Genomic DNA, 21,354 nt, shown 5'->3' with positions numbered 1-21,354 from the left:
ACCAGCCTTACACGTGATATCTGCTATCATACATACATTTGGGAAACCGGAAGAACACAAGGATAGAACATATTGACCTTCTTTATAAAACAACACGAAAGAAACGCAGTTGTGAATCATCATGGACAAACAACACACGAAACCAACTTTCCCCATACAGAGCCTCATTAACTACACTGACAAAACATTCAAAGGAAGAAAATGAGTAGGGAAAAAGTTCAGCGCCTATAAATAAAATTATTCTGTTTTGTTTTTATATTTTATTGTGTTATTTTAGTCCGTAACATGGATAGAATATTATGTTTATAACAGGTAACAATTATTTTAACACTAAGATTTATTACTTTATATATCCCAAACATGGTGTACAAATGCATGTTATAGATTGGTTTAGAATTTATTATTCAAACCGTGTAAAGCTTTGTATTATCAGTTACGGTGTTTTAGTGAAACATTCCTGAAGATGCTGTAGAATGAACCATTGAATGTACAATCAAAGAATAAAAATAAATTTGAATATTTTAAGGTCGTTAATTTCTAGTAGTATACATTATCATTGTTCTCCACCTATATATAGGGCCGAAGTCAACTTTAACAGGGTAGAGTACTGAAGCATCAGTGAATGTTTTCAAAAATTTTAGCCTTGCGAATATATTAATTAATTAATATGGTTACAGGAAAATTATTCAGCCAGTGTTATTGAAAGCTAAAATAAAGTGTTAAATTATCCTTGTAGAACAGCATGAAAGCCCAAACTTGATATTTATTTACTAGAATATTAAACAAACAAATAAAAATATCATGAACTACTGTGATGGTTCATAATAGGGATCACAAGGAACTGAATAAATCTAACAGAATATTCTGGCGAAAAAAGAAACCTTTAACAGTAGACATTCAGTTCAAACAACACTTTAAAACATTTACTAATGACTGTACTAGACATACAAAGAAAAGAAAATTTGCTTCAAATGGCCCGTTGAAAATTTTCTTTTTTTAATATTATTAAAAAGGACCAACACTATATTATGTATGAAGTGAAGGAATGAAAAAGATTAATACACACAAATATTTTTTGTTTGTTTGTTTTTTGATTTCGTGCAAAGCTACACGAGGGTTATCTGCGTTAGCCATCCCTAATTTAGTAGTGTAAGACTAAAGGGAAGGCAGCTAGTCGTCACCACCCACTGCCAACTCTTGGGCTACTTTTTTACCAACGAATAGTGGGATTGGCCGTCACATTATAACGCTCCTACGGCTGAAGGTGTGACGGGAATTCGTCCCGCGCACACAAAATTAAGTTTTATTATACACATTCAGAATATACTACTTTCAGTCATAAGGAAAACGTCACGAAATATTAATAAATATTTTATAAATGTAAAATGACGTAGGGATGTTAGTGCCAAAACGAATGCAAACAAAAATGTAGTGACGATACAGATATACAGATATTAAAATTTAATGTTACTGTGTAAAATACATAATTAATTTTAAAAGTAAACAGTTGAAAATTATTTTTTCCTCACTGTTGGTATGCAGTTTGTTTATCATAATATCGAGGTTTACTCAGGGCAGACATTAATGTATTGTAACTAAGAGACTAGGACAAAGGTACAAGGAAAACCAAGTTGAATCAAACATATCTTCATTATTACAGACCGACTTCGTAACTATTATTTACTCGTGTATTTTACAGAGTAATATTAAATATTAATGCTGAAAATCGGGTAGGAATAATTTATGCACAATTGTATAACCAACCTCTATATTATGTATGAAATGAAAGAATAAAAAAAATCAGTATACATAATATTAAGTTTTATTACACACATTCGTAGAATAATTACAATAAAACATGAAGGTTTATTTAGAGTGATGTTTAGATGTATATGTCTTATTTGAAAAAGATACTTTTCAACTGGTGAATATAGATAATTTAGTTACACAAAAGCTATAAAACCTCACTGTTTTCTCAAACAGATTTCAGTGACAATCTTCAGCTGCAGCTTAACATTTCACATTGAAATAATGTGTTCAAATAGTCAATAGCTACTGTAAATCATCATGTACCGTATCAACTAGCTACTAGTTATGTTTATTATCATTACAATGTATAAATTTGCTACCATATGAAGTAATCCTTTGCCCATAATTGAACATAAAATAAAACAGCAAACGAAATAAATAAATAAAAATGTGAGTTTAAAAACCTGCAAATAAGGATTGTAAAAACTAAACCAACAAGGATGGAGATACTGTAAACAATATTTACTCAAACTACGAATTATTTTTTTGGCTAGATGGTGTTACTTACAAGTACAGCTGGTGGGACCAAAATAAGAATTTGTAGTTTGAGTAAATATTGTCTACAGTATCTCCATCCCTGTTGGCTCAGTTTTTACAATCCTTATTTGCAGGTTTTTAAACTCACATTTTTATTTATTTATCTCGTTTGTAGTTTGAGTAAATAATGTCTACAGTACCTACAATTTTATCTTTTTACTTTTTTACAACCCTGTTTGCAGGTTTATAAATTCCCAATTTTTACTGATCTTGCTCAGGTTATTTTGCTCTATATTCTACGCTTAAAAATTTTTGAGCCGTATTAATTTAAACATATGATTTCCTCAGGATGGTACTATGCACACTTTAATTCTCTGATAATTTACTTTTATTGTTTTGTAAATGGTGACCAATTTACAGTATATGTTAGCTGTTTTCTTTATATCAGGATGGGTAGGTTTAAACTAAATTTGGAACAAAGTACGAGTTATCGGCACGTGTATAATTTTTAAAATAAAGTAAATAATTAAAAGGCAACGTTTGGTATTAACTGAATTAAAATATTATTAAAGCCGTTCACAACTTCCATATGTTCAGTGTTTTTAAATAGAAGCCGCTGATGGTTTTAATATTCTTTTAATTGTGTAAATATATAACGTTGCGTTTTCATTCTTTATTTAGTCTTACATTTGGAACATTAATATACACATAGATAACTTGCTTAATAATCCTAACAAACATGACTTCCCTGTTGTGTTGCATTTAAAAGTGCGACACTTAAAACATTATTTAATTTAATCACTTTCTCTTGTGTTATTTAGTCATAAGCTTCTAATATTATCTGATATAAACAGCTATCAACAACGTATCTTGCACTTTTTTGTTGTTGTTAATATGGCGGAGAAATACAGTATTTCGTTAAAGTTCGCAGGTCTTTTTATAATTAGTGAAGGCGTAATTGAGTGGTGGGAAAAGGATGTACATTAAGCAGCTCCAAAGTAATTTCTATTTGCTCTCTGCAAGAAGATGAGAATGGTGAGAAAATAATAGAGGGGCTGCAAGTTTTGAATCTACATAATTTATTTGTTTGAAAGTTTCGACATCACAGATTTATGTTTAGAACGACATCTAAGACCACAGCTGCAAGGTGATATATTTTAATGTAAATTCACTTTATAAATTGAAAGACAATGACTGTATGTTTAAAGTTGCTCACCAGTTAATTTCAGTGAAGAAGAGATTTGAAAGTGAGTTTTTTGTACAACCAATTCCCTCAAATTCACTTTTGAACGAGGAGTAGAGGTTGATGTAAATTTTGTAGAGGAAATAACAGCTACAGAAGATTCGTAGAGAATGATGTGGCTGATGTAAAGGACAACCTGAAATGACTTTATGTTTACAAATCCGGGGGAAAAAAAAACTTTTCCAAAAACTGAATCTTCTGATCAGAATGCTGTTAAAGTCTTCAATAGGGCCACCTTCTGGACACGAATGACGCAAGTAATTACAAAAGTTGCACGGACAATACATTAACATAGATATCTTCATATAATTTTTATTGCTGTTTAGTTCATTCTTCGACATTTCTTGCTAAGAACACTTGCAAACTCAGAACTGTGAACAAACTCATATAAACAATCAGTCAGATTATAAATATTTTTTTTGAAGAAATGCATTTGACAATGAATATTTAAAAGTGTAAGCTTAGTAAGGAAGAAACAGGACTGCTTTCTTCGTCTAGTAAAAGTTAGGAATCTGTAATCAAGGTTGGAAATGCAATAAAAACCAATGAACACTCACATGGCAACAATAGTCCTAAACATAATCGTCCTTGTTCTTGCCCACATCTGCGACACTATTCAAAATGGTGAAGTTTTTTCATTGTGAATAATTGGAATTCTGTGATTTTGGAACTAATCTCACGTACTATCGCAAACTCGAAGGTGACAATCCAATACTGTATCATCAAGAATTGAAGCATCGCTAAGAAGACATTGCAACAATAATTCACGTGTAACTCAAAAAATATTTGATAATAATCTGTTTTCAGCCGCTCTGATTTCTTATTTCGTTTCTGTTCAACCATAAACTTACACTTTTGACTCCAGGCACAAACACGGACGTTTTGAAAGACGGGAAGAAAATGAAACCATTAAATTTTATGCAAGTAGTATAATATATATGTAGGTTCAGTGATTGTTTCGAGTGATTTGAATGAATACACAGTTGGATATAAATTATGGATTAGAAAAGTCTGTATAAATCATCTAGCAAATCTGTATCTTTAACATGATGGAAATAACGTTTTGGAGTTGACACTTATCTAAAGGAATTGAATGTTAAAATTTCCACCTACCGAACCAGAGTTTCTTTTGAATGCAACTGAAAGATATGTAGTAATGTAAAATGGTAACTTTTCTGAAAACAAAAAAGGTTCAGGAACCTTTTAATATACATATAAAAAACACTGGATAAAACAAGATGGTATTTAATTATTTTTCCTTTTAACCCTTTTAATTTATATCATTTTTCTTTGTCCACCACAGGGAATCGAACGACAGTTGTTGTTTTTTAGCGTTGGAAGTTTTTCAGTTTACTGCTTTTTCATTGATAGACAATAAGAATCACGAGCCTTAGATTGTAATTATGTTTATACATTGTAGTTTAATCGAAAGCAAAATTCCTCAATAATGCAGAAGTAACTGGGACTAAATAGATGTCTAACGTTGATATGTTTAGTGCTAGTAGTTTTTAATTTCACGCAAGGCAACATGAGGGCTACCTACACTAGCCATCTCTAAATTAGCAGTCTAAGACTATAGGGAAAGCAACTAGTCACTACCACCCATCGCCAATTATTTGGCTACTCCTTTATCAACAAATAGTGGAATTGACTGTCATATTACAACGTCCCCACAGCTGAAAGGGCGAGCATGTTTAGTGTGACGTGATTCGAACCTGCGACCTTCGTATTACGAGCCGAGTGCCCGACCACGCCAGGCATTGTTCGGTAGTGATTATACTATAAAACAATGAAATTTTCAAAGTTACGATAAATATTTCGCAAATCACTATTTCTACACATATACGCTTAATGAAATAAGTAAGTTGAATACAACAATGACTACTTATAGGAAAATCGAATGTTTTCTAAGCATGTTACAATGTTTGTTGAAAGGACATTAGCTATTAGAATCATAAATGTGTATTCTTTATCTTTGACTTCTCAGTTCTTCAATAACTATTTCCAACGTAACGTTTTGAGTTACTTTATTCTTAGCAATCCCGATGTTGTTTTGATAAGATGAGCTGCACTTAATCGCAAGTCCTAACATTTTGTATAACTAAACATTAAAATTTCACCACATCTAGTATAACAAAGTATCCAACAGATGGCGGTACACACTCTGGAGAGTCAAGCCTATGAAAACAATTCATGCTCTAGTGTTGACAGATTATTAAATGTTGCTGTGATATTTTATCATGTTTCTTGGATCTAATCTTCTAGAAAAACAAAATGTTTTAAAACAAATTTACAAATTATACGAGTTAAAAATGACCAGTAGTAATAAATATCCGGTTCTAGCTTCTAAAAATAACATTTTAAACAGTGAATAATTGTTCAGTTTCACTTAAAAATATGAAAGCTTGTAGACGCCTCTTCGTACTGTTCGGGCATTAAAGGTTGCGTTGTTGTTTGAAATCCTTAAATCCAAACATAAACACACGGGAGATATTTCGCTTTATTTAGCACTTTATATGTATATATTATTGAATTATTATTTATTATAAAATAAACGTTTTATTGTTGAGTGGCAAATCTATAAAAAAATTACTACGTATTTAAGATAAACAAAAAGTGAATGTTTTACTTTGGACTCTAAGAAATTAGAAACGTGTATACAATATACAGGACACTAAATAAACATTCGGAAAACTGTATAGTTCGTAGGTGCAAGTAATTTTGACAATGCATTGAAAAAACGTCATTCTTTATAGAAACGAAGTGCAATGTTTTTGAAAGAATTGTCAGATGTAATAGAAAATACATGTTGTTTGTATGATTCATAGGAATATTAACAAAGGATGAGATATATCCAGAAGTGTTTTTTTTTCTTATAGTAAAGCCACATCAGGCTATCTACTATGTTCACCGAGAGGAATCAACCCCCCTGAGTTTAGCGTTGTAAATCCGAAGACTTACCGCTGTTCCAGTGGAGTACTATATAGCCATGAATTTTATTTTTCTTAAATTTAGGAAATTGGTACTGTAAAAATATATTTCATGAAGAAATTTCTTCAGTAAAATTCGTTGGATCAAAGATAAGTTTCAAGGCTTGCAACGCATAATTAGAGGGTTCGATTTCTCGCAATGAACAAAGTGCAGATAGCACACTGCATAGTACTGCGCTAAAATAAACGAATAGAGAAATTGTGAAAATTATTTGAGCAATAAGTTATAATATTATAATAACCAAAATAAAAATGCTTAAAATAAGAGTTTCAATAACTATAGTTTTTTATGAATTGTTAAGCTTTTTTTTGAAGTTACGTATTAAATATATGCCTGAATGTTTTAATGCAAGTCGTTCATCTGAAATAGTAAAATGGTGCTGTCACCTTTATCCAAAAGTTGAGTCTGAGAATCTAGATCACAAAACCCTAAGTTTCAAAAACAGCTATCCCTAATTTTGAACTAATCAAAATCGGACGTCACAAAGGTATGTTTCGCTCTGAATGAAATAGTTATTGGAATAGACTGTCACTCTTATAACGCCCAAGAAATGAAAATAGTGGTCGTATTCAGCGGAACCATGGCCCAGGTTTTGAGCTTCTAACTCTGAGGTCCGCTATATGTGCATGACTCTTCGAAAGGAAACTCATTTGAAGTGGTATACGAGGTCTGTTCAAAAAATACGCGGACTGTTTGAATTGCGCGGCTCCAGTTGGTTCCAGAGGAATCCGCTTGGTGTCGCTAGGTTTGCACAGATCAGCTGATTATGACGCCATTTCCCGATTGCAGATATCTTCATTTGTGTATTAGCTACGCGGTTTTAAGTGAAGTGCGATTTTTTCGTTTGGCGGATTTCAGAATAAATGACCTGAAGGAGCAACGACTTGCTGTGAAATTTTGTGTTAAACTTGGAAAATCTGCGACTGAAACTTTTGCTATGCTTAACACGGCTTACAGTGATGTTGCTATGAAGCGTACGGCATGTTTCAAGTGGCATGAACGTTTTAAGGATGGTCGACAGTCCATTGAAGATGATGAGCGCCCTGGACGTCCTTCCACGTCAACTGACGACCCACACGTCAACAAAATCAACACTCTGGTGCGGGCAAATCGACGTCTGACTGTCAGGGAGCTTGCTGAAGAGAGTGGGATATCAGTTGGATCTTGTTACGAGATTTTGACCGAAAAATTGAGGATGTACCGCGTTGCTACGAAATTTGTTCTTCAGAACTCGTGAGTTTTTGGCACACTCGATCACTGTTCTTCCCCACCCCACCCTACTCACCTGACCTTGCTCCTTGCGATTTTTTCTTGTTCCCCAAACTCAAAAGACCCTTGAAAGGAAGAAGATTTGAGACGATTCCCGAGATTAAGGCAAATGCGACGAAGGAGTTGGAGGACATTACAAAAGAAGTGTACCAGGACTGTTTCAACAAGTGGAAACACCGTTGGGATAAGTGTGTGCGTTGGGGAGGAGAGTACTTTGAAGGGGTTTCAGACCTGTAACTTCTAAATAAAGTACATTTTGTTTTATGACGTCAGTCCGCGTATTTTTTGAACAGCCCTCGTATTAACTATGGGAAAACAATGAGCGTGCTTTCCTTGTCGAAGTAACTTTTAATACATGAAACTGGCGTAACATGTGTTACCTCTAGTAGAGTTTATAACGCAAGAATGTTATATACAAGTGATGGTAACAGAAGAATACGAATTATTTTTACGATTTAAAATCGAAGCTATGGTGCTAAATAAAAATTGTTTGTATCATTAAATGTGATTGAAATAATACTTCTGTACAAATGGATAAGTTGAGATGTCGTTTAAACAAGCTGTGTTTGAAAACCGATATAAATGTACCTGCTACATAGTATGTTACGATAAAATGGCGAAATATAAGTCATTCAATAGTATTACTTTTTATAAAACGTTAGACCAAAACATATAATATTTGTTTTATGAAACTCTTAATTGGTCTTAAGTAGATTACTATCAAAGACTAAACGCAAAATGCACTGATGTGATGTGAAATACATTTCAGTTGGTGTAGGTTCTTGCTCGATAAAGCTGGCTAACCAAAATTTAATGCTTTATCAGACATGTATGAGATCTAACGCTAATCGGAGTGTAATTAATTATTTTAGGGTACAAACTGGATAAAAGGTGAAAATAGTACTTAAAGTAATATATAACACTTAAAGTAATATATAACACTTTATTCTTAACTGTCTCACTATACTTTTTCTAGTACGAAGAATGATATTGATGGTATTTCTACTACGTTTTCTTGTAAATTACTTCTGATACCACTTCTCATTAAGGACCACTACTTATCATCTCAACTTAAATAGCGTTTTAATTTGAACTTTGAATGTTGTCATTCATTCACTCTCATGAACTCTGGTATTGAGCTAATGGTCTCGTTCCTACTGATCCACAGCAAATATAGATGCTCGTGAAATTTAAGATATTATTATACATATTTATTAGGAGCGTGTCGCGAGCGAAAACTTGATTATGCTTATCAGCTCTAGTGGTTGTGTTAACAATGTTTATCGGTCGAAATTTATAAGTGTTTTATTCCCAGCGCAATAAACGGACAAAGGTTTATTTCAGCTGGAATGTTTAATACAAACATGATACATTAACTTCATAAGAAATAACAGTTATGCTGATGTAATAAGTCTTAACTTGACAAGACTTTCCTTTTGCATTAATATTCTTAAACTCTAGAAATGGGACATTTGGCAAAGCTGACAAGACTTCTCGAAGACAGCAGAAAAGCATCAGTGATAGTTTTTTTTTTTCCTTCTTTGCCCTTATAGGTTCCACAATCAAGTATTCAGTACGGAAGAGGAACAGTCGATAAGTTGAATAGTGTAGCACAGTTCCTTAAACACTAAACTAGATTAATGCGTTTCTCAAATTTTTGTTTCATTTTTAATCCGTTAGCCTCATAACTTGTTTTCTACTTGCAGGCGATAAAAAGTAGAACACGATTTTTTATTCAATAATACAAATGAAGATAAAAATGAAAATACTTCCGGATTGAGGCATCAAGTAAACGCAACGTAATTTAAACGAAAACATAGCTGGCTACCTTAAATTATAACTACTTTATTCACACCATGCTAAATATTTGTTTCATACCCCATGGAATCTCAAAAGTTAGTTATAGAACTTTAGTTGAAAATAAAGTAACACCGACATACGGCATTTATTTCAGAGAAAAATTACTCTGGCGATTGCTTCAATATATATATATATATATTTTGAAAAGTAAAACAGAGTGTAAATAAAAGTTTAATGACAGGAAATTTGAAATATAAAAGTGCTTTCTGGCGTGGATTTCATTATAGAATCAAGTTGATAAATGGTCTCATGTTTGACTTCCGGGATTTAATGGTTTCTTTTAACAATATTTTATTTTAATGTTTATAGTAGCTCAAATGATGTCGATAGGAAGTAAAGCGTCTGGAAATGTACTTCATGAAATAGACTTGAACCACAACTTATTTGGTTTTAGAATTTTCGCAGGAAGCTACAAAAAGAACTATCTATGGATATCCAGCAATATCTAATTTGCAAATGATATACTTTAGAAAATGCAGGTAATAAACAATACTCTTAACAAACTCTTGGTTTACTTCAACCTGACCAAATAATGGGATATGAAAGTCACGCTTATAGTGCACGCAGCCTCAGAGAGTGGAGACGTATTCCCCCCTCCTGCGATAGGTCATATACCACGAGCCTTCAGATTTCATTCTCAGATAGCTGACTTCTGGCACTCGCCCGTCCTAAAAGGCTTTTAAACAAGTAGTTTCCGTATTATTATGATCAGAAGTCTGAAAAACAAAACTAAGAATAGTTCGTCTTCAATTTTGCGCAAAACTACACTAAGAATATCTGCGCAAGTCGTTCCTAATTTAAAGGTGTAAAGCTAGAAATAAGGCAACTAGTCATCACCACCCACTGCCAACTCTTTTACCAACGTATAGTGGATTAACCATCATATTATAGCGTTCCCACGGCTCAAAGGGCGAACATGTTTGATGTGGATTCGAACCCGCGACCCTCTGATTACGAGTCGAGTGCTTTAACCACCTGGCTATCTAGGCCCCAGCCTTAAGCGAGTCTCCTTATCTTAAAATTTGTTTCACTCAAATCTATAATGCAACAATTCCAATAAAATGCATTCGTGCTGAGCTTTATCGGGTTTAATGGTTGAAAAGTATTTTAACTCCACCTAAAGTGTACATGTATTTAATTTTATCTCTTTAATGTAAAGTTTCACTGTATTAACGTGCTCACAGTTTTATGTTTTACATATTGGATATTACACAACAAATTTTTTTTTTTTTTTTCAGGGCGCTGGTTGTACTGCCCTTGTAGTAGCTGTGATCGCTAGAAAGCTTGAACTTACCCGAGCGGAAAAACATGTCCATAACTTTATGATGGACACACAACTTTGTAAAAGGGTAAGGACTAACTTTGAATATTTGATTTACATACAATAAAAAGAGTGACATAGTGAGGTAAGTTATACATATTAAAGGTGAACTTTTGTTTATGTATAAACGTGTGTACACGTACGTGCACACAATACGACTGTATTGTTAACTAGATAAGAGTGCTCCTCCCCTGGACGAAAGCTATGTATATTCGTCATTAAGTAAAGGTTATCTTAGGACGTGAAAAGTTGCTTACCTTATATACAATTGTAAAAACACGCCAAAATGTCCATATAAACTATAAAACACAAAATGTGAAACCCATAATTTTTCTTTCCGCACTTACGCAACAAACCTTCATGCCAAATTTGGTGAAAATCCATCAGCAGGGCGCAAAATCGTGGTAGAAAACACAATAACATCTATAAAAACCGCAAAATGCAAAACTGAAATTTTGCCTGTATCTCCCCATAGACCCATTGAACCTCCATACCAAATTTGGAGAAAATTCATCCAAAGGATATGAGGTAGTAATAAAAAAGGCTCATAAAACAGCAAGGCGCAAAATGCAACACTGAAATTTTGTATGTATCCCATATAGACCTAATGAACCATTCTCACCCTGCGAATTAGTTACGTGAACATGAAATAGATAGTACTCTTAGATTTACTAAGATTAGATACATTAAAAGGGAATAATTTGTTTGCCTAAAAGGGAATAATTTGTTTGCCCTGCAGCATGTCTAACTAAGCATTTTGTTTGTTTGTTTGTTTTTCATTTCGCGCAAAGCTACACGTCCCTAATTTAGTAGTGTAAGACAAGAGGGAAGGCTCCAAGGCTGAAGGGGCGAACATGTTTGGTGTGTCGGGGGGTCGAACCCACGGCTCTCGGATTACAAGCTGACTGCCTTAATCACCTGGCTATGCCGGACCGTCTTACTTGAATATAACTTATTTATCAAGTCAGAAGTTTAGAAAATGTACAAAAGGTACTAAGTGGATGAAAAAATAGGTTTACAATTTCTATAGTGTTTTAATCCTAAGTGTTCTAGAGGCTTCCTGATGGTTCACCGATAGGTTTGGATATTATAATACTAAAAGTCGAAGTTTGGTCCCTGTAGTAGATGAGTAGTTGATTAATTAAAACATTAGAGGTGTTTCTCACCAATCAAAACATAGGCTCACCTCCTTCTAATTATGGAGTCCTGTCGTAGCACGTTTGTCAGTAGTATCGTTTCTAATTCCAAACCACCGACAGCAGAGAGGGCAACTCGTCAGAAACCATTTTCTGTTTTATTAACATTTGTTATTGTTTAAATATTTTTATTATTCTTTCATTAGTTTTTATTTATTATATTTTTAACGCCAAGTAATCATTGTAACGAAGAGTATTCTAATACTATTATTCATATTACTATTATACGCTTAAGAGATTTGGAAACCTAAAAGTATGAAATCTGAATTAATCCAGGTAAGCAATTCGTAAGTTACGTACTTTGTATTCTAATGCTGAATGAATAAATAAACGTTATCTGTAGCAAATCTCATAAATTTTTGCGAATTATCAACTGTAGTCTTTAGAATGGGCCCGGCATGGCCAAGCGCGTTAAGGCGTTCGATTCGTAATCCGACGTTCGCGGGTTCGAATCCCGGTCGCACCAAACATGCTCGCCCTTTCAGCCATGGGGACGTTATAATGTTACGGTCAATCTCACTATTCGTTGGTAAAAAAGTAGCCCAAGAGTTGGCGGTGGGTGGTGATGACTAGCTGCCTTCCCTCTAGTCTTACACTGCTAAATTTGGGACGGCTAGCGCAGATAGCCCTCGTGTAGCTTTGCGCGAAATTCAAAACAAACAAGTTTTTAGAAATAATAAAATAAAGAAAAATTAAAATCGTACTGCAGCTTTGAGTCTAATGTGAGTGTTAAATTAAAAAGTTTTGCACAAAAAGGGAAAAAACGCGGAGGAAAATCAGTGTGTAACGACGCACACAGTTTAAAAATGTGATAATAATGTTATCGATGGTCCAGGTTTACTACAAACAAATTAATTCTTAGTTGATTTTGTTAATCTTAGCCTAAGCTAACGATGTCTTTTCTCGGCTAGGCTAGCACCCTTACAAGTTCAATTCACTCGGCGAAGATATTTAATGTTCTCGTAGAATAAATAACGTCCGAAATAATTCACTGAACGGTTTGTAATGTTCGAAATATATAAATGTTCCTGGTTCAGTTCTGTAGTTTTCAATTAATATGCGTTAATTACAGTTAATAGCTTCCGATGCTTATCGCACATTGACTGTAGCTGACCAATAATAATAATCTCTTTGTCACTCGGCAAGTCGGTTTTTACATACCTATCATGCGAGACTGTAAAACATTCACCAAAGTTTGCTTGGCGACAATACTGTCAATCACTAGTATTACATACACACCTAGTACATTTCTGATTCTTACTCAAGAATATTCTACAAATCTCGAGAACAGGCAGTACTTACGCAATACACAGTCAATAATGTTCGTCACATCCTTTTGTAACCTTGGTTGTTCTGTCTGATTTAAGCCATAATTGCAATCTCTTTGGAATATGTATATATATATAATATTGTATAAAACATTCAAAACCTGTGTCTGTCATTTAACAGTATTAAATTTTCAGAAAGTTTTATTTCAATAACTCTATAGTATTACATCTGTCTCAGCGTTTTGTTTATATATTTTTTACTTAAAATTTTAAATTTCACTTTGAACTTCAAGAATCGATACAATTCAATTTATTAGGTTGTCCAGAAATAAATGTCATTTTGAACTGCGAAGTCTGGAAAAGTATAAACCAGTGTTGTAAAACATGCTTCAATCAAAGTAAGCACCATTTGCTTCAACATACTTTCTCCAATTTGAATCGATGCTGTTTATGCCCCTGATGTAGAAATCAGTTTTTATGGTCAGTTTAACTCTCTGAAAGCTTCCTTTGTATCTGAGTGGTTTTGAAAGCGTATATTGTTCAAAAAGTTGTCAAAGTGCTTGAGAAAATGAAAATCTGTGGGGGAAAGGTCTGGGGATTAAGGTGAATGAGGCAGAGCCTCGATTCCCAATTCGTTCAATTTTTAGAGTATCATCCTTAACAGGTCTTATTTACCCACTCGCACTCAGATGGTTGGTTATGCTTGATTTGCTTGTGCCTGGCTTTTCTGCAAGGTCGTGTACTGCTGTGCGAGGGTGTGTCTCAACTGCTCCCCTTAATATGTTTTCATCTAAGAATGGCTTTCTTCCACGACCTTCGTGGTCTTCAAGACTTTTATCTCCATGTTGAAACATTTGGAACCAATGTTCCATGTAGTTTCGGTAGCTTTTTGTCCAAGTTTGAAGTCGTAGAGGAAAATCAGACGAAAGTCTTTCTTGTCTATGCTGTCTTGGGAATTGCAAAACTTACTCTGAGTAGAGTAAAATCAATAGACAATTAAGACACCTTGTAAGCGACAGATGTTGGATTAAACCAATCAACCAACGATAATATTCAATATTCATCTTCTAAATGTCATCGTGAGAATTCCGACATTTATTTCTAGACAACCTAATACATCAATATCACTAAAGTATTATCAGAGCCATCTCAAAGTTACCAGCTAGTCACCGCTACTCGGCAACTACTCTGGAGCTACTTTCATTAACATTTGGATTTTACTGTCACCCTCATATCGCACATATTGTTATAAAGTACAGAGCATAACTATTATTAGTATTTTGCTGTTACACACCACAAATCACGGAACCTCGAAGCCAAAGTCCGGCACGTTAACCACTAAACAGTTCGCAGCTCAAATATCTCACAGAATTACATCTCTTTTTAATTAACTTTGTTATTTATATGTATTTTAGGTGTAACCACTTAAGCAAGATAACATACCGAAATAATTAGCCTGGTATAAAGTGAATTTATTCATAGTTTTTCAGACATAAAGAGCAACCAACATCTTATGCTTTTTAGCTCAAAAATGCTGCTGCCAACGTTCTGCGAGAGACGTGGTTTATTTACAAAAACACAAAACTTGTCAAACGAGTCAGTGCATCAAAGGTTCGGACACACCAGAGAAAATTCCTCTTGGCAATTTACAGGTGAGCCAAATAAATAATCAAATTTTAAAAGAGATTATTGTAGTGTCTTGAATTGTGAGACAATATAATCTTTCTTTAGTATAATACCTGTAAGTAAAAGAAATATTGAACGTATGAGACAGCGATACAGTATGTACTGCTGTTCAGTTTTCTGTTTTTGATGGTATTCAGAAAGCAAGTAACACAGATTCTGTTTTATTAATTTTAAAAACCACTTCAAACTTACAGGATTTTAATTGTCTTTTCTCTTTTTGAAACATCTGTGGTTTATTTGAATACAAGTATACTGAACTTATGTGTTATCCAAGTTAAGATTCCAAACATGTTTGTTAATAACATATATTTTACCTAATTCGATTAGAATTTTGGGGCATAACTTGAAAGATCAATGTACGTTTTTTAAAGATGTGATACTTACAAACCTATTGATTATGGAGAACACATGACAATATATATTTCAGGACATAATAGGGCTTTTTAGTACGTTTTGTTTCAAGTGTAAACTGGAGGTTAAGACTAGTAACAGGTCATACATGTATTTTAATAGATATTTTAATATATTTATTTATTTTATATTTTTTTTACAACAAAAGTGGGTCGTCGTAAATTGATTAAAACAATCGACAAAGTCAACATGTATTTTTTTTATTCACAAACAATGATCATAAGAACGTTTGAGGTTAAGATGATAAATTGAAAGTGTGTTTGTGTATGTACAATATTGCTTTGTTGTTTGTGACGTTTCAGGCAACTTTCATACCTACAAACCTCACCTAAATGTTATGTATCCTTATGAACAGTTCCGATACGTTTTAAACCAACATGCAACAGTTACTGGTGGTTGTTTTTATTATTTTGTGTGGATCATTGGGAGTTTATTGATAACTTTGTGTTAAGCCTAAGAACAATGTGTTTTAGTTGTAATAACCTTTAAGGAGAACATCATATCACCTTAGGTAAAAGAAAATAGCACTTCTGAACACTGAAGCAGAGTTTCGATATGCTGTTGAATAAACATAGTACATCAATCATTTATTTAAAGTACTTGTACTATCTATTGATGCAAAGTTTAGAAAATTAACCTTGCCTGCTTAAAAATGTCTAATTATTGTTTTCAACTCAACGTTAACTTAATTGTAGACGATATGTACAAGAACAACCGAAGGTTAAAAATTATATTATACATTTTTTACAGTCTTAGAAAAGTGAAAATAGATCAACGGAAGCTATTGGACAATTCATCAACGATCACGGATATGGCAAAGGTATCCATAGGTTTTTAATAAACAATGTACTTTTTCATTACTTGTGCAATGCTTCATGACCTAGACTTTTAAATTGTGTCCTTTTATTATCTTTTTTTTCTCTAAATTCTCGAATATTATCTATTTAAAGAATTTCGCTGACCTTTCTCTTTAGCGTCTTTTAATTTACTTTCCAAGAGTTAGAAGAGATCTTTAAATCTATCAGATGTTTACTGAGAAAGTTTGCTGGACATTGTTTCACTAATCACGTAGTCTATGTAAATCAGTACCCTGTAAGTGAAGAGATCTTAGCAAAAGAAAAAGACACAAATGTTCTTATAACATAAAACAATTAAATAATAAATGTTTTTAGCCGTGTTTGGATTTTTTTATGCGTAATTTTCTTCAACTTTATGTCTTCTGAATAATTTTAATATTCTTCAGTGATTGTTTGCTTTTGAATTTCGCGCAAAGCTACACGATTTCTAAAGCACGTTCCCTTGGTTGTGGTTTCGCTAGATAGTAGATAGGGACAGTGGGAATCTCGTTAATCCATTCATGCGCGTCCCTAATTTAGCAGTGTAAGACTAGAGCAGTGGTTCCCAAACTTTTTCATGCCCCGCACCCCTAAAAAAATGTTAATATGTTCTCGCACCCCGTACAGTAATTAGTTATTTGAGAATAAAGGTGAAGGTGACCAAAACAAATGTTATCTCGCACCTCCTGGAACGCTATCTCGCACCCCTGGTTGGGAACCACTGAAAGGCAACTAGTCATCACCATTCACTACCAACTCTTGGACTACTCTTTTACCAACAAATAGTAGGATTGACCGTCACATTATAACGCCCCCACAGCTGAAAGGGCGGGCATGTTTGGTGTGACGGGGATTCGAACCCGCGACCCTAGGATTACGAGTCGAGTACTTTAACCACCTGGCCATGCCGAGCCTTCTTCAGTGGTCTTAGTCTAAAATCGCTGAAGAATAGATTGAGGCAAATAAGGTTTTTTGAACTAATGCGTATTGTATTTCCTAAAGTATACTATAAAAGCCTACCAGAAACGTCCTTATTAATTACTTAAAATCATATTAGCTAAACAAGAATACAAAATAAGCAGATAAACCTTTGAAGCTTGCAAACCTTAATCTAAGATGTGAAAGACGGTTATGACATCGTGTCTGCATTTTAGTTGGTATCTCCTGTATTATTTCACGTTCAGTTTCTTTCCGAACTCGGAATAATACATTAGTACTTTATATATGGCCTAAATGTTTTATTTTTTCTAAAAAAAGTAGCTTAGAATAATCTTGCGTTTCACCCTAAATGTAAAATTGAATTTTGTTGTTGTTGTTTTTACAGACTCAGACTACTGTGCACGAAATTGTTTCCGACATAAGCCAACGACAGGATATGCTTTCCGAGCGAGTAATCTCTCTAGAAGAGAAATTAAGCTCTATTCAAGAACAACTTCACTTACTTCCTGAATTAATAACTCAAACTTTGACAAAACAGCTGATACACAGTGGTCAGACCACCCACACGCTGACCAGTCAGCCACCAGTTGCTGAGAAAAGAAATGCTTTTCTTCATCCTGATTACGCTGCTTCTTGTGGAACACAAAACATGTGGTCATCACTCACTCTTCCACCAACGCAGACCGGACGCGGGGGCCTTCTTCCACCACTAGTTCCTAGAGCAGGCTCAACAGAGAACTAAAGTATTGTGATCGCAAACTTGGAGCGCTTTACTCATTCAACATATGAGAAAGATTTTCGTGACCTATATACACTTTCACTTCACACCAGGCTACCCTGGTCCAGGGTTCGTGAGAACAGTTGAATTCAACAAACGTGCCTCATAGGCAGATCGTTTAGATCTGTAATTCACGTCGTACTCAAAATCGGTTAATATCACAGATGGATTTTAATTCACATCGTGCATAAACCAAAAAATGTCGTAGAGACCTCTTAACTTACGTGTTGCACAAAAAAAATAAATGTGTTAGGGGTAAGTTAATTTACATCATACTTAGAGTAGTAGATGACATAGGGATATCTTAACTCACGTGTTACACAAAACAAAAATTATGTTAGAGGTAAGTTAATTTACATCATGCTCAGAGCAGTAGATGTCATAGGGGTATCTTAACTCACGTGTCACATGAAACAGTATATATGTTAGGTTTAAGTTAATTTACATCATGCTCAGAGCAGTAGATGTCATAGGGATATCTTAACTCACGTGTTACATGAAACAGTATACATGTTAGGGTTAAGTTAATTTACATCATGCTCAGAGCAGCAGATATCATAAAGATTTCTTAACTCATGTATTACACGAAACAGTAAATATGTTTGGGATAAGTAAAATCATAATAGACTCAGGACAGTATATGTTATAAAGATATTTTAACTTACGTGTTCCATAAAACAGTAAATGTGTTATGGGTAAGTTAAATCACATCACGCTCAGAGCAGTAGATGTCATAGAGATATTTTAACTCGTTTGTTACATGAAATAGTAAATGTATTAAAGATAAATTATATCATGTTCAGAGCAGTAGATGTCATAGAGTTCTGTTAGTTCACTTTGTATTTAAAACCGATATATGTCTACAAATAACAAACAAATAATATCGTATTCAAAGCAAATCAAATGTTTTAGATTTTTTTATTCTGTCATACTCAAATCGGAAAAGTTCGTAGAGATATTTTAATTCATGACTTACTATTGTCATAGCGTTTTGTTAACTTGCATGATATTCATACCTTTAAAAATGTCATAAAAGCTTATTAATTTAACTCGGACTCCAACCGACAAACGTTGTCCAGATCTATTAAATACATTATTATTATTACATATCTATATCACTAATACTTTCTAGAAGTGGTTATCCCAGCCAGTTGGCATTGTTGTCCCATAGGAGTTAATCATATCCTAACTAAATAGTTAGACTTACTTTAACTAATTATGACATCCTGCATCAAAGTAATTAGGCAAGTAGCGTCGGTCATTCACATTTGCATCTGTAGATGCATTAATCGGCACAAGTTATTACTAAAACTTATTCAGAGTGGAGGATTTGTTCAGACGTTTCTTATCCATAGAACAGCATCGTTCATTTGGGCTAATAATGTCTGAATTTGTTTACTACTAGTCTTAAAACGATCTGCCATCTGCTTCTACACTTATCATGTCTCCACACTATAACTACGTAATCAAATTGCCTGTGTGTAGCAAACAGAATAGTATTTTCAGAGCTATTTCATGCTAATACATTTATGAACTTATTTATGTGAGCGACTCGTCCAGTTCTGAACACTCTTTGGAAGAAATCTGAACAACTGTGTCACCTAAATATATTCTATTTCAATAAACGTGTAACAAAATTAAGCCTGCCTTATCCGCCAAATATGTATCGTTTCAACATACGTATAACAAAATACACTCGTGTGTTCACCAAACCTTATTTAGTTCAACATATGTGTTCCTTATCAAATATATTACTGGTTTTGTATAGTATAGTACAACAAAGTTAAATCGTTTACTATTCCTAACACAACCGAGCTAATCCCACCAACCACACCTGTGCTATTTCAAATTGTTCATAATACAATCAGGCTAGCCTAATCAGTCATACCCTCACTATTCCAGGCTCATAGAACAAAATAACACAAATCCTACTGACTATTTCTGATTTATTCCAACACATCTACAACACAATCAAGACAGTTTGTTTACCAGATTTTTCTTTATTGCAGCATACTCATTTTCCCAAACCATCATGCAACCAGGAATTATTGGTTATTAGAGAGTTTCTGCACTAGGTTTGTTTTATCTTAGCAAACTCACACCTTCCCAAGCCACCATGATTTGCAAAGATTCTCGGTTATTAGAGAGTTTCTCTACCGTACTTATTTTATCTTAGAAGCCTCACATTTTCAAAAGCAACATGCAAACAGAGAGACCCGATCATTACAGTTTCTTTGGTAGGTTTGTTTTATCATAGGAACCTTACATCTTTCCAAACTAATATGTAAGCAAGGATGTTCAGTTATCAGAGAGCTTCTCTTACAGATTTGTTTTATGTTAGGAGTTTCATATCTTCCTAAACCACCCGGAAAGCAGGAATTCTCGAATATCATTACTTCTCACGTATTTTATCATACTGTACTTCTCACGTACTTTATCATACTGAGCTCAACTGACTGTCACATTCGAATACTTTATTAAATTGCCTCTACTTTATTAATTTATTTTAATATCTCATTATCATATATTTATCATAGGTTTTTGTTTTTTTGCAAAACTTACATGATTTGTCAATCCCTTAGCTAGCCTATGCATGTTAAACAAACCTAACAGATCACACGACTGATTGATTTAGTGACACTTTTTATACTACAAAGAGTGTTGTCATAGTAATTTATGTAGCAGTATTACTGTAAAAATGTAAACTTAATCATTCATGATGTGTGTTTTAACATAACAACAATAGCCAGCTAAAATATTTTATTTATTTTTTTATATTTTTGTTTAATTGTTACGTTACAACCATCAAGGACAAATAACTAATAAAAAAATTATTAAACCAAACATGGAATAATTAATAACTACATAATTACACACTTTATTTTAAATAACTTACAACTGGAAGTTGACCAATCATCAAAATTCAATCGATTTAAAATCAATGGGGCCAAATAATAATAAAAAACTTAGAACTTATAAACGAAGTGCTATTTAAATAGTAATAAATATTTCTATGACGGAAGAAGTATAATCTATCTCTTAAATATAAACAGTTTTTACATCTTAATTGTGGTCATTGATATATGAAAATTAAGTTTGTATTTACTTTTTTACGAAACCTATTACGAAAAATAAGGCAAAATATAATTAACGAACTTAACCTTGAAAGAAATCTAAATAGATATAACATCCAAAAACATAATGAAAAAATAATAATTATAAACTCAATCCTCACATGTTATTTCTTATGAACTTGGTTCTTTAAGTTCT

General features: G+C 33.5%; 1 protein-coding gene across 7 annotated transcripts in view; it reads left to right on the top strand.

The window, feature by feature from the left end:
* Nucleotides 1-19,721, top strand: part of LOC143249507 (small conductance calcium-activated potassium channel protein 2-like) — a 234,467-nt gene extending 214,746 nt beyond the window's left edge. For 6 of the 7 annotated variants that reach the window (XM_076499475.1, XM_076499474.1, XM_076499471.1 and 3 more), the window contains 4 exons: nucleotides 10,888-10,998; nucleotides 14,959-15,086; nucleotides 16,282-16,351; nucleotides 17,692-19,721. In XM_076499475.1, coding sequence (XP_076355590.1) covers nucleotides 10,888-10,998; nucleotides 14,959-15,086; nucleotides 16,282-16,351; nucleotides 17,692-18,048 — 666 coding nt within the window. In that variant the 3' untranslated portion in view covers nucleotides 18,049-19,721. The remainder of the gene's footprint in view (nucleotides 1-10,887; nucleotides 10,999-14,958; nucleotides 15,087-16,281; nucleotides 16,352-17,691) is intronic. The other variant, XM_076499477.1, reaches the window with a different exon arrangement.
* Nucleotides 19,722-21,354: the final 1,633 nt, after the last annotated feature.

The sequence above is a fragment of the Tachypleus tridentatus genome, chromosome 4, assembly GCF_004210375.1.
Source record: "Tachypleus tridentatus isolate NWPU-2018 chromosome 4, ASM421037v1, whole genome shotgun sequence".
Taxonomy (NCBI): Eukaryota; Metazoa; Arthropoda; class Merostomata; order Xiphosura; family Limulidae; genus Tachypleus; species Tachypleus tridentatus.
Note: the sequence above shows the minus strand (reverse complement) of the source record. Positions and strands in the feature narration are given on the sequence as shown.